Here is a 13,585-nt window from a genome sequence, read left to right as displayed (position 1 = left end):
CCACTATTTTGTAATTTCTTGTCTTTCAGAAATGCCCAAATGTCTTAATGGTTTTGCCCATAGTCCCACAGCTACTTTGTGTCAGAAGCTACCCTTGATCGCATGTCTTCTTGTTTGGAAGTTACTCTATCTACTCTACAACATTGCCTCTTTTACATCTGACATCAGAAAATACAATGTACCAAGAAAGCTAGCAATGAGTTAATAAAGTCAGCACAGAATTTCATGGCTAGTCAAAGTTACATGTGCAGCTAGCTTTTCACTTATTTGAAGCCCTGTCTTTGAAAATCACCTGTGTTTCAAATTTCAGACTCCACAGAAATGTTTCCAATGTGAAGGAGGAGAAAACATTGTCATTTCTTTTTACGCTCTGATCCAATTTTACTTCTGTCCCTGGGTTGGAAGAGTATTTCAAGGAGTGATGCTGTGGAATGTCATTTCCTAATAAATCCTTTGGATTCATGCTGCTATCTGTACAGTAAAACTCCCATTCCTTACATTGGACATTAGCATATCATCAGACATGTTTAAGTGATTTAAAACACAGTGTTTGTTATCAAATTAGGAGACTCACTTGTCTGATCAATCTTTTGTCAAAGCTCTTTATTTATTTGTTTTTAGTAAACAAAAATCTATTATCTTTCCTCATTCTTCTTCTTTTTTTTTTTTTTTTAAGGATGTGTGTGTGTGGGAAAAACTCTTGAACCAAATACATATAGTCAAACAAAACAAATTCTCCCATTGTTTATGTCTAAAAATATATCTCCTCATCTACCAACAGAAGTAAGAGAGCTAAAGTTGAGATAGATACCGAGCTATGCTCCTTTACTAGCTTTTTTTTTTTTTTTTTTTTGTAGGAAGCATGTTAAATCTGAAAGCTTACATTTTGTTAAAACAAATCCTGGAATTGCTGACACAGAGTATCAAATTCACAGCACCTCTAAATTTTCAATGAGGCTTAGTGAATTTCTGAGGAGGGTAGATGCAGAGTAGCCTTCATTATAATTCACATGCTTTGAAATGTTAGAAATTGCTTTCTCTTGCCAGTTATATGCTTTCAAGTTACAAAAATGGTTTGTGTAATTCTGAGTGACTTAACTTAAAGAAAATGCACCAAGAATGCCCATTTGAAACTAAATCCTTCAGGGGTCTATTTGTTAAGGGAAAGAGCTTTAAAGAAACAAACTTTACCTTTTTTTCCTATAATAGTTTTACCTCAAGAAAACAAGATAAAACAGTATTTCTCCAAATACCTGTTGGACATTTTGAAAGATGTTCAAGGGCAGGGCCAGCAGTAGACAAAAATCACTGATATGAACATTTTTCTTAAGTCTCTGTTCTTCATTTACTTCCTTTTGGTACCTCTTTGGGAATCAAAACCTTAATAAGAAGAATCCTAGGGATAAGATGGATGTATGAATAAACATACAATATATGAACCATGTGGTGTGCTAAGTAAGTTTTAGGAAGAGAAAAAGCAAAACATGCCATGCTCTCAAGAAGCTTACATTTTTATTGCAGGGGAAATGGGAGCAAAAATAGTGTCTATAGGGAAAAGGCACTTCTACTGGGGTATTAGAAAAGTAGATTTCCTAGGAACTAAGTCTGAGGTGATTTGATCACAGTTCCAGAACTAAAGGAGAGAATATATATTAGGGAAGTGAAATCCTTGAGAATATAATATAATTGGGAAATAGCCAGAGAAGAAAATCTTGGATGGGGCCTTCCTGAAAGTGGACTAGGTGGTGCTATGATAGAGCACTGATTCTGGAGCCAGGAGGACTTTCGTTCAAACCCACTTTCATAGTCTTACTTGCCTGTGACTCTGACTGCCTCCAAAAAAATAAATAAAACAAACAGTGGACCAGTGGAGACAGTCACTTTTCAAAACAGCTGACCCCAGATGAGAAGTTCCAGAGATGAAAGCACATCGTACCAAGATATTGTTTTTCTCTTAAATGCCTGTTGACCTTCAATAACCAGAGATATTCCACCAAAGAAGGAAACCAGTGTTCTTACCAAAAAATAATATAATCATCATCATCATCAGTCAGAATGTAAGCACGCTGAAAGCTTCTTCTTGGCTGGTGTTCTGCTTCCCAAGTATACTCAGAATTTCAAATGATTGGTAAATGCCTTTGAGAGGCATAGGGGAGAAAGAACTGGCCTTGGAGTTAGTAAACCCTGATATCAAATCCTCCATTCTTTCAAACATACTATTAATATAGGCAAGTTTCAGTCCTCAGTAATCTCTCTAAGACTAGAAATGGCATAGTAGTTAGTAGAGGGAATTTGCTCATTGGTAAGAATGCAAATGAAATCACCTATTTGACCACCCCCACCCCCAAATTCCATCTTTAGGTTGAATGCTAATGAACCAGGTTTTCCCACAATGTGCACTGTTTCCTTCATGTAAAATAGACACATTCATTGATTCTCCCAAGCATTATGATACTCTTTTTAAAGTTATAGCCTCAGTGAATGGAGTGATACCCTGCTGACCTGAAAGAATGGATGTTTTTGTTTTTATTTTTTTGTTTTGTTTTTTTACCAGCAAGCTTTAACCACTAAGGAACAATTTAAGCCCTTGAAAAATCTGGTATAATTTGTTGATAACATATATATTATACTACAGCACAGACAGACGTGAGGAAGACTCTTTGGTACTGCCTTACAGTTGTTTATGATGTTTTAGAGACAAGTTAAAAATCTAACAAATAAAAAAAGATCGCTTAAAAATTATACTGAATCATTAGAAATAGTTTTGCAATATAAATCTCACATGCTTCCTGATTTATAGCCACTGGCTGTCTTTTATGGGTAATTTTTTTAACATCTTCAGAAGAAACTTTAATAATGCATTTTTAAAGTAGTGTCACTAGTGAACCTTTGGATGATTAAATACTATATGATATTTCCTTCATCCAAGCTGGTTTATAAAGGAAAGCAAAAACGACAATAAAAGAAATGTACCAATTTATTCTCTACTAATAAAGTATTGAACATTAAGAGAAAAAAAAGTATGAAATATTGGAATGCAACACAGAGCAATTCCATTACCCATTGCAGTTTTGGGTCATATACTGTATATAAAGAGTAATTACTTCATTCATTGGAGACCACAGTGGAGGGAGGCAGTTTGTGATAAAAGAGATTTTAATATAAAATTTCTATTCCAAAGCACTTGCTTTTCAAAGCTTTGCTAACATTGCAAAGCATCTTCTTATTTTGGAGAAGACACTTAAAAGAAATTAAAAGTAGGAAGTCAAAACAAAATAAAACAAAACCAATACCACCAACTGATTACTTTTTAACTCTGAAGTTTTGGAGTGTTTATTAAAAATAGTCTTTATAGATGAATTTCAAAGAATGTTTTCTCAGTTAAGCCCTCAAGTGTACTAATGACATCTAAAATGATAGTTTCCAGAATATTTCTTGAGTTCCATCATTGAGTTGAAGACCCCAAATTTCACTTCCTCTGTCAATAATTTAGCAATTATAGTAGTCATACAAAAGAAGATGAGGTTAATAATAAGGAAGGATAGACTATAGTACCTGAAATAAGTTTCTTTCTTTTTAAATTTTGTTGATATTTTTTGTCTTTATATTTCCTCATTTCCTCTCAAAGCAAATTTGACAAAGCTTATCAATACATCAAAAATTGCTATTTTATGTAATTACATATCTGTTGACTTTCCACCACCCTCACCCTTCAAGTACAGGAAGTGTCTTCTTATAAATGCTATGCTTTAACCCCAATTTTAATTCTCTTTTCAAAGGGAACTCATGGAGATGTTTTATTCCATTACACATGATTAAACTTAGCCTGAATTCAAGAAAGGAAGGGCCAAAGGCCAATGTCTTTATTGGCCCAGAATATGTTATGAAGTATACAGGAAGTAGTCTCTGGTTATTTTTATTCTAAAGAACATAATTATGTAATTGAGTTAGATTTTTCTTTTAACTGGAGGAAGAAAAAAAAGAGAAGTTGAGGCATCTATGTTTGTATTGGCATGTGACTTCTGAAGAGAGTAGTAACATGGGGTAGGTGATATTTGTTTACCTTTCCATTATTGAGAAGTTTTATGGGATACATCTACCCTCACTGGCTGACCCTCCATTTAGACATAAGTGAGGTGAATAATGTTTTGAGGTCTCCCTTGGAAATTTAATTTCAGCATGAGTATACTGGGTCTGATTATAAATTAACTCCCATGTCACGGGCTACAAGTAATTTCACCTCATTGGCAGAAAATATGCCAGTTGCCTTTCTACATCCTCTGTTTTAAGATGGCTGAAGTCCAAATATATGAAATGTTTCATGTATAAAGTGCCCAGGGCTCCTCTGAAATGGATAGGAAGTTACATGTAAATGTGGTGGTAGCATTATTATTCTAGTTCCCTTGGTTCCTTCCAGTAAGTGGAGAACTGACTGCCACAAGAGGAGGTCTCAAGCATTCTGGCACAATGTTCAAGTGTTCAAAGGAAGTCAAATTAATGAAATTGGATCTACATTTCCGTAGACATTCACACTGTTATAGAAGGTAGATTGGATAGTCTCCACAAAGCCAGCTGGGAAAATTTGGGTGGTACTACTTTCCAAAGCAGAATTTCAAATGGTGAAAAGCCCAACACAGTCTTCCTTCAGCAGGAGCCTGAATCCAGGCCTTCTAGTTCAGTCTGGTCCTGCTTTTCCCTTCACAGAGCCGGAGGGCTTAGTCTGCTTCCCCCTTTCTTCTCCCCCTCTCCCCCCAACTGAATCAGAGCCACACCCTCTCTTTTTACCAAGATCTTCCTTAAGGAAGACTACAGATATTTTCTAGGATTTTAAGCACAAAGATTTGTAATGCAAGCAACCAGAGAAACAAGTAGGGATTTGGAGGGAAGGGAAAGTGGGGCAAAGTAAAAGATAAGAGACAAAGAAATGTATCTACTGGAATAAACAACTTCTGGTCTTCTATGAAATGTAAATATTTCAGTTTAATAATCCTTATCAACTCTTTTTCTCTTTAGCCTCCTCCCTCCAAGTCTCAAGTTTGCTCTACCCAAAGAGTTTGCTCTTTTCAATGTCCTACCTGGATTTCTGCTTATAGTACTCATTTCAATCATCCCGTCTGACAAGGAAACAAGTCTTATCAGTTCCCCTCACCGTCACTTTCTAAAAGTAGAAATCACCACACTTAAATTCACATCTACACTTTCTAACTGTAAGAACTATCCACCCAATGGGACAATAGGTTTGTTGGGTTATTCAAAATTAATTTACATTTCAAAGGAGACCTTGGAAGTACTCATAGGTACAATTCCCTGACTTCTAGCTGGGAAAGTCAAAAGTCAATTATACACTTGCCCTTGGGTTAATTGCCAAATCCTTCCCCACCCTCCCTACTTTAATCTAGTTTGAATTTAGGATACTTGTACTTTTGAATTACAGAGAATTGAAAATGGTAAACTAATAGCTAATAGCCTGAGCTACTTAATCAGATAAATGCTATATCTAAGTGTTCAAATTTTACTAACCACCTGAGTTGCAACCAGTGTTCACCTAGAGACTAACAATCCTTACATATACATCTCACCTACCCCCAATGTTGACACTTTCGCATTAGTAACTCATTTTCCTATTTTTTTTTTCCTTTTCCTCTGCTGCTGAGTTTTCAGAAAATACTACAAAATTTAGACTTCTGGGATTAAAATTGGGACAAGGAGCTCTGGTGAATTAGTGAGGGAACTGAGGTTGATCTAGGAGCTAGTTCAAAGAAATGGGAGTCAAGTTTTGTGATTCCATTTGTATGAATAGGAATGTTTTTATTAGTAAAAACCAAGTTTTATGACTTTAAATTACTCTTAAACTATGGAAGAACCACATACTTCTCTGTATCCCTACTTTTCATTTACTGATTATATGTAAAAGAAAAAGAGATGTGAATTCAAGGACTTGAATTCAATTCTCTGCTTTGCTATTTACAATCTGTCATCTTGGGCAAATCACTTTCTGCCTCCTTGCCCTCTTTGAATGTTTTCAAGTCTGTTAAATATGAGAGTTAGACTAAATAATGTTAGAAGGTCCATTTTAGTTCAAAATCTTGTGATTTAATATGTAAGTATGCTTTAGTAAGTTTTATATGTTTATAAGACCCTTGTTCATAATGCTTTTGGTTTATATACATACATATATGTTCAAATATATATGTAAAAGAAAAAAGTTACAAGGTCAATTAAAAGAGTTCATGCATAATAAAATATCCCCCTTTTCCCCTCTTACCTTAACACAGAATCTCCTTTTAATTATGTTTTAGGACAGTGAAAAAAAAGGATTCATAAATAAAATCTATGCCATCCAAGAGGTGTGTGTCAGTGTTCAGAACATCCTTGATGAAGTAGCATCCTTTGGAGAGAGGATAAAAAAGTGAGTGCTACTGACGTGTGGGACCTGGTCTCCTTTGGGAAGGGACTCCTGTTTGTTTCTAAGTGGGCAGAATATCACCTGGTTTTATTGTCAGGAGACTTGTGGGTGATCTATTGCTTGGTCTCATTATTTACTTTGCTTTTTGCCAACTCTGGGATTTGGGAAGGTTCTTCAATTTTCATCCTGAAATTTAGTACATATTGGTTGGAATGGAATCATAGCTGCCATTTTGAAATAAAAAAAAAATAAAATAACATTGTCCTTAAGTTTAGCATACTTAAAAACCAAGCCCTTTGGCTTGGAATGGAATAGAAATTGTTATAGGGGAAAAAAATACTGCTAAAATAAGGAATTCAGGTATTCAGTGTATACTTGCACTTTATTTGGGGGCAAGTTTTCTTCAATTTGAGGTTACCTTGATTATAAAAAGGTTTATTTTAAATAGCAACCCATGTAAGGAACTGTCTTCAGTTCTCTCCAGCTTTTGTAAATTAAATAGTGTAGGTCATAGCTGCAGGAGAAATACATTATCATCTTGCCTTACATAAATTCTGAATTTTTTGTAGACTTTTAAAAAAGAGGCTTAAGCTAGAATGAAAAATTGGAGGCAATTTTTTTGTGTTTAGTTTAATTTTGTTACAAATATTTTAATTCACTGAAATATTCTTTATATAAACAATTTTTTTAAAAGATGCAATTTTAAAAGGATTTGTTAAAACAAAAAATTTTACTAAATATAAATGTTATTCTACTCTCCATAATGACTGCCAATGGCTTATTTTAAGCAAATGATGCTTTGTGGATGGATATATTTTCCTATGTTTTTCACTCCATTCATATATTTTATTTTGAATAATTTCTTGTGTTCCACATATGCATAAGTACTGAATTTCTGTTTGGGGAGAAACAGGGTAATCCCAATTACTGAAGCAGTCTCTTCTTTCCCAAATTTACAGCAGCCTTCACTAGCAGATTTCCAAGGCCCTCTCCTCATCTAATTCAGATATTATTTCTATGCCCAAGAACCTTTCCTTCCAATCTATGAATCCGCACTCTAAAACACACGTGGTTCTAGCCTGATAATATGCATTTTCAGGTTAATTATTATTCTTTCCCTGGAACTGCTATATCAAAGTCTGAGACTTGGAGATGGAAAAATTGTGATTTTCAGTGCAGAAAACTTTGGATTATTTGCTTTAAAGTTGAGGAGAGGAGGAAAAATGAGCTCTTTCTCTATCCCCCAACACTTCTGAATAGTGGGAGGCTGCCACCATGGCACAGGTGTTTGGCCAGAAAATGTACATGCCCACTTGAAGAAAAAGGCTGAGTCCTGGCTATAGAGCAGTGTGGAGGACATCTGGACTTTGCAGAGCTTTCCATGGTGTGGGCTAAATGGCAGTGTTTCAAAGCCTTGTCAACATTATGATTTCTGCACAAAGAAACTGTGGGGTACTAAAAAAGAGATGCTCCTGGGACCAAACCGGTAAAAACAGTTTGTCCTGAAAGTAGTTTCATAAAATAGCAAAGTTCCTTTGTGGACACCATCTCTTCATTAAATCATCATTGAAGAAATCTCTTTGCATTCTTGAAATTAATCAAAATCTTTTTCTCCCCCTTCTCTATCCTGTTTCCTTCTCTCCCCTTTTTTCCCATCTCTTCTCTGTATCCTTGCCTCCTCTTGCCATCCCTTTTTCTTTCTTTCTTTCCCCCCAGTCCTCCATCTTAATATTTCTCTCCATTCACTTCTCTTTCCCTTAACGAGAAGAGGTTATTTTGGAATAAAGTTCTTCACATTTTAATCTAGAAAAAAAGGGCAACAAGACCTTTCCCCCTGCTAATTAGTCACACTTGTAGAGACTGTCTTTGCTATTTCTTTCCTACTTGTTCCTCCAAGAGGAGTAAGGCAAAATGCACAGAGCCCATGCTAGGACAGCACAGAAGGAGATTTCCAGATTGGATAGTCGATGTCCTCACACATGGGGTAGTGTGATCGATAGCTCTGAGCTGAGCCACAGGAAGGCAAGCAGACCCTCAACCTTCTGTTCACTGCAGATCCAGGCAAGAGAAAGGAAATGAGCAGGTGTCCCTTGAGGAGAAAAGAAGTGATTCTACACCTTGTGACAGTTACATAATGTTCACTTTGGAAAGATGTCAAAATTGCTAGTGAAGAAAAAAGACAAACAAAAACAAAACAGCCAGACCATACCAATTATTTGAAACAGTGCATCCAAGATAATCCAACCAAAGTATCTGGGCTCTTTTGCCAAAGAATTATATGAGAAAAATGAAGAGAGAGAGAGAGAGAGAGAGAGAGAGAGAGAGAGAGAGAGAGAGAGAGAGAAAGAGAAAGAGAGAGAGTTAACCCTCTCCTCCCCCCCCCCCCGCCCCCCAATAACCCAACCCTTGGCATAACCTATAGGTTGGCCATATCCAGACATTCACACTCCAAGAGTAAAAACGCATGTTTCAGCCTTTATAGAGATGAGTGACTATCATAAAATTCCTTTATTTTTTTCAATCTGCATAATGTTGATGGCCAACCTCTTTTTACCATATTTTAGGGCTCAAGAGCCAGACAACAAGGTATATTAGTGTCTCTTGGGCAGTTTAACACTGGTAAGATATTTTGAAGGATGGCAGTATACATTTGAAAATGGCAATAGAACTGGGTAACCATCCCTGAATGCTTCATAGAGTGTATCTATGTTCTTTATATCTTTCCTCTTAGAAAGCTGTCAGTGATTTTCCAGGGAACTGCTACATTACTACATGGAAGCCAAATCCTCTAAATAATCGCAAGGCCTTTTTCATCTTCTTTTCTGAATATTTCTCTGTTCTTTCTTTTTTGTCTGTGTTTCATATTAACTTTCCCTCTGATTTTCTGCTTTAACTATATATTTTTAAAAGTTATTTTATTCCTTTCTTAATTTTGGATGCAATTCTCTATTTTTAAAATTTCAGCCTTGGATCTATTCCCATTCCCTTTGCATGGGGGTGGAGGGGAAGGTACTATTTTAAAAGAAATTCTCTTTATTCTCATCTTTTTTTTTTTTTTTTTTTTGGTTTCTGTCCCTTACTTGCCATTCAACATAGGATTTTAGGTCTGAAAGGGACCTTAGAGGCCTATTCTATCCTCTCATTTTACAGATGAGAAAAGTGAGATTCACAAAATCTCAGAATCAGAAAGGATTTCAGTTTACCTGACCCATACCTGATCAGCCTATTACAAAATCCCTATGAAAGAATCGTCTAGTTTTTCCTTAAAAACACCTATTTAGTAGCAACCAATACCTGCTGAGTTCACTTCACTTTGTCTTGAAATCTTCAAATAACTGAAGTTATCATGCTGTCCCCTCTTTCCTTCCGTACTCACCAAGTCTTCTCTACTCCAAATTAAATATCCCCTGCTCTTTCAAATGATGTTCATTTCCATGATCTTGAAACAGGTCTTTTACCATCCTAGATGTCCTCCTTTGGATGTTTTCTAACTAATCAACTTTTAAAAACTTAATGTCATACAAATAGTGGTGGGACGGGGACTAGAATCCAGAGCTCCAGTTCTCAATCCAGTAATCTTTATATTATATCATTGCAAAGTAGAAATATGATAATAATACAGTTCATTAGTGTCCTTTCCATTTAACTTTCTATCTGTTTATGGTCTGATTTTTAAAAAATGCTTTTTTTAAAAAGCCAACTGTATTTTCAAGAGAAAAATATTTTGTGAGCTGATGAATTTTTGCTAAGCTGGGACATACAGCTTATTTTTTTTCTTTACTTATATTTCTGAAAGTCAACCAAGGAAGTAATCCCAGTTTGAGGAGCAATCTGGATGTTTCATGGACCAAAGAATTCTGTGTCTTTATCTTCATGCATATTATTTCCCTGGACACATGTTGACAAATTTTCATGTGGAAAGTGTGGAAGGATTGATGATAGATTTATACGTATGTTTTATTATTACTAAGAATTAGAAAATATTGCTCTACCTTTCTGCTTAAACAAGGGAAGAACAACATGAGTCTGCTGTGGGTGGAGGAGAAAAAACTGAAGATGAACCTCAAAGGTCCATGGACCTTTGTATTGCATGTAATATCAAATATACTTGTTACAATGCTTCTCTCTATAGTTGGGTCAGAACCAGATTAAAAACATGAGAAAACAGTTAACAAAAATAAATAAAAATATAATACAATATAGATAATGCTAATATATGATATTATCTCAGTCACCATGCAGTTTTGGGGTTCTTTCCCTATGGTTTAGTAGGGCCATTTCTATTTGAGTTTGATACCACGTTCATCTGGTAAGGAATAAAACCAGAGTTTGTTTATTCCCAACTCACGATGGTAACTCTGCATCTGATTAGAAAATAGCGAAGGCTAATTGGGCCCATTGTACAAATGTGGAGTCTGGTCACTGCTTGCTTCATCTTTGGTTAAAAGTACAAAGTGATATGATTGCTGACATATTAATTTTCCGTTTAGTACATTCAACTGGACAGTCCCATTCTTAAGCTGGCTGGCAATTGCTGCCCTCTGTGTGTTCACAATCATCCTGTATTTCATTCCGCTGAGATACATCGTCCTTGTCTGGGGTAAGTAAAGCCCTCTTTTGAAAACAAAACCAAACAAAGCAAAACTGTCGGAGCTACTTAGAACAAACTGTTTTCAAGGGATGAGTTATATTGTCAGTAGTTCTCTGTATTTATGGTCATGAAGCTGCTCTATGATGGAAAGAGACAAGTCAGTTAAAAATCACAACAGTGTAAAGATTTAGGCTTACCTGCAAAATGCATTTTTCTTGCCTGGCATTGTAGCCTTCATCATACTATAAACATGGGGCTGTGCACATTCTTCATATATCAAAATGTAGCTTTGTCTAGATATTACTCTGATTTATTTTCACCACTTATACACAAACAGAGGCATTTCAATCTATATAGTGCATTTAGGACAATATGCTTTTTTCCCCCTATGGTACTTTATCATCTGATAGTGTATGTAAACATGAAAGTGTATGTACATGGAATGCTGTCTAAGAGGTCACCTTTAGGTTTATGGAAAAAAACTCTCAGTATTTCACAGATGAGAAACAAGAGAGAAATCTGTTTTGTTTCTACTAAATCAGAATGTTTACCTAATAACATATCTGTTTTCAAGTTACTCTTTCAGTCCTGCCTTTTTCATATAGTTATTGTTAATTAACAAGCATTTATTAAGCACCTACTAGATGCCAGACACTAACCAATCCTTACCTGCTGCTCCTAAGCCCAGACCCTCTCTTTGGGAGGCTGCTTCTTTCAGTGCTATCTGGAGTTAACTTTTTTTCTTTCTTGACAAAATTCATGGTTTGGAAAACTCAATTTTCAGCCTCCAAGGACTACTACCATATAAACCCACCAAGTTAATGATTTCAAATAATCCTTTTTCTTTGCCTATATATAAATCAGTTAGAAAAAAGTGAAAGAAATTATATTGAAGGAGAATTGTACCCTTCCCCCTCCAACTAATCTAATATGAAGCAAGACACCAAAATGGGTCATGAACTTCCAAAAAGCATCTGGCTGTCAAAAGGAAAAAAAGAGCAGAATAAAATATAGAAGAAGGCTTTTAATATTTTCTTTTATATTGAAAGAGCTTTATAACAATCTACTTAGATAAATGATTAGGGGCATTAGGAATATTCTATTTCCAAACTCAAGTGTTTTCAAGTTTGAAGAAGCTGCCTTTTCATACCCAATGCAGACCCAGTATCTTCTGGACTCTTGACCCCTAAAAACTAAAACAAAACCTGGGATGTTTTCTGGAATCCTATAATTTAAAGAAACTCCAAGCTATGACATTGCTCTCACCACAAGAGGGAAAAAAGAGCAGGAGCAATACCACTGTATTTACTGAATGTTTAGTTTCTCATCTTTCATTCATTTCTATATTTAAAACAGATGCTGTTTTACTGAAGGAATTAGGAAGGGATGTCACCTTAGGGCAGTTTATTACCACCAGTCCTAGTTGGGTTAGACCTGACCCTGGTTTAGTAATTCTTATTTAAAAAAAAAAAAAAAAAAGAGCCATGGAACAAAAAAGTATCTCTATATTCTATGGCACACATTAGTGGAATTTAGTTAAGTAACCTTTAGTGGCCTCTTATAGAAAATTGGCTTCAAAGTCATTTTCAGGGTAGAAAAACATGTGGGCCTGCTGTTTTGTCAGAATAAAGAGAAAAAGAATTGTATTTAATTTTTGTTGCCTGTAGTGGGTTGTTGAAATATTAATCAGTAATTTAAGAATTATTCAAGCCACTCCCACATAAGGAAACAAGACTGAAGCTGGTATTTCATGAGGGGTTGAATGTCTACCCATGTTTCAACTGTGGAATATTCAATTAAGAAATTGGAAATGCTAGTCATCTATTTCAGTTTTCTTTGGGCCATTAGAGTTTATTTCATTGACCCAATGTGTATAATCCCAAATACTGTTAGATCCCTTTCCAACACAGATTATAGTGGGAATGAAAACCTTTTGAACTTTTAGCTTTCATGGTTAAAAAACACAAAATCCTAAACTAACAATGGGTGCATTTTCTTTTAGGAAGAAAATAAGGAAATGATTAAAACTCATTTTAATTCATAAAATACTTCTTAGAACTGTGAGTGTGTGAGAGAAGAGTTATGCTTCATTCCTACCAGATCAGTACAGACCTATCTGTACTATTATTAAATAGTAATAATAGCAGGCCAGGATAGAAGGAGTAGCTGTTTAGGTAAATGATCATCTCAAAAGATACATCTTCAAATCACTGTCATACATGTAAATAATTTGATATATGAACTCGTCAAGCATAGGGACTAATTTTTGCTTTTCTTTGTATCCTTAGTACTTTAACACAGTGCCTGGAGCTTAATAAATGCTTGTTGAGTTGGAACAAAAACCAATAACAAATAATTGTCAAATATTGGCCAGAAATGTGCTTTTAATAATTTGAGCAGCGTTTTAACAATGCAGAGATTTAATAATGCTCCAACCATTACATTTCCAGGAATCAATAAATTTACAAAGAAGCTTCGGAGTCCATATGCGATTGATAACAATGAGCTGCTTGACTTCCTTTCTCGAGTTCCTTCAGATGTACAAGTAGTGAGTAGGCTTTTGAAATGCCTTGATGATATCAGTTGTT

The 13,585-nt window shown here is 35.3% G+C and overlaps 1 protein-coding gene across 8 annotated transcripts in view; it reads left to right on the top strand.

The window, feature by feature from the left end:
- Window positions 1–13,585, top strand: part of MCTP1 (multiple C2 and transmembrane domain containing 1) — a 697,990-nt gene that overhangs the window by 674,741 nt on the left and 9,664 nt on the right. For all 8 annotated transcript variants that reach the window (XM_051993794.1, XM_051993777.1, XM_051993761.1 and 5 more), the window contains 3 exons: window positions 6,300–6,409; window positions 10,897–11,006; window positions 13,448–13,545. In XM_051993794.1, the coding sequence (XP_051849754.1) occupies window positions 6,300–6,409; window positions 10,897–11,006; window positions 13,448–13,545 (318 nt within the window). The remainder of the gene's footprint in view (window positions 1–6,299; window positions 6,410–10,896; window positions 11,007–13,447; window positions 13,546–13,585) is intronic.

This window comes from Antechinus flavipes, chromosome 1 (assembly GCF_016432865.1).
Source record: "Antechinus flavipes isolate AdamAnt ecotype Samford, QLD, Australia chromosome 1, AdamAnt_v2, whole genome shotgun sequence".
Lineage (NCBI taxonomy): Eukaryota > Metazoa > Chordata > Mammalia > Dasyuromorphia > Dasyuridae > Antechinus > Antechinus flavipes.
This window is presented reverse-complemented; position numbering and strand designations above follow the sequence as displayed.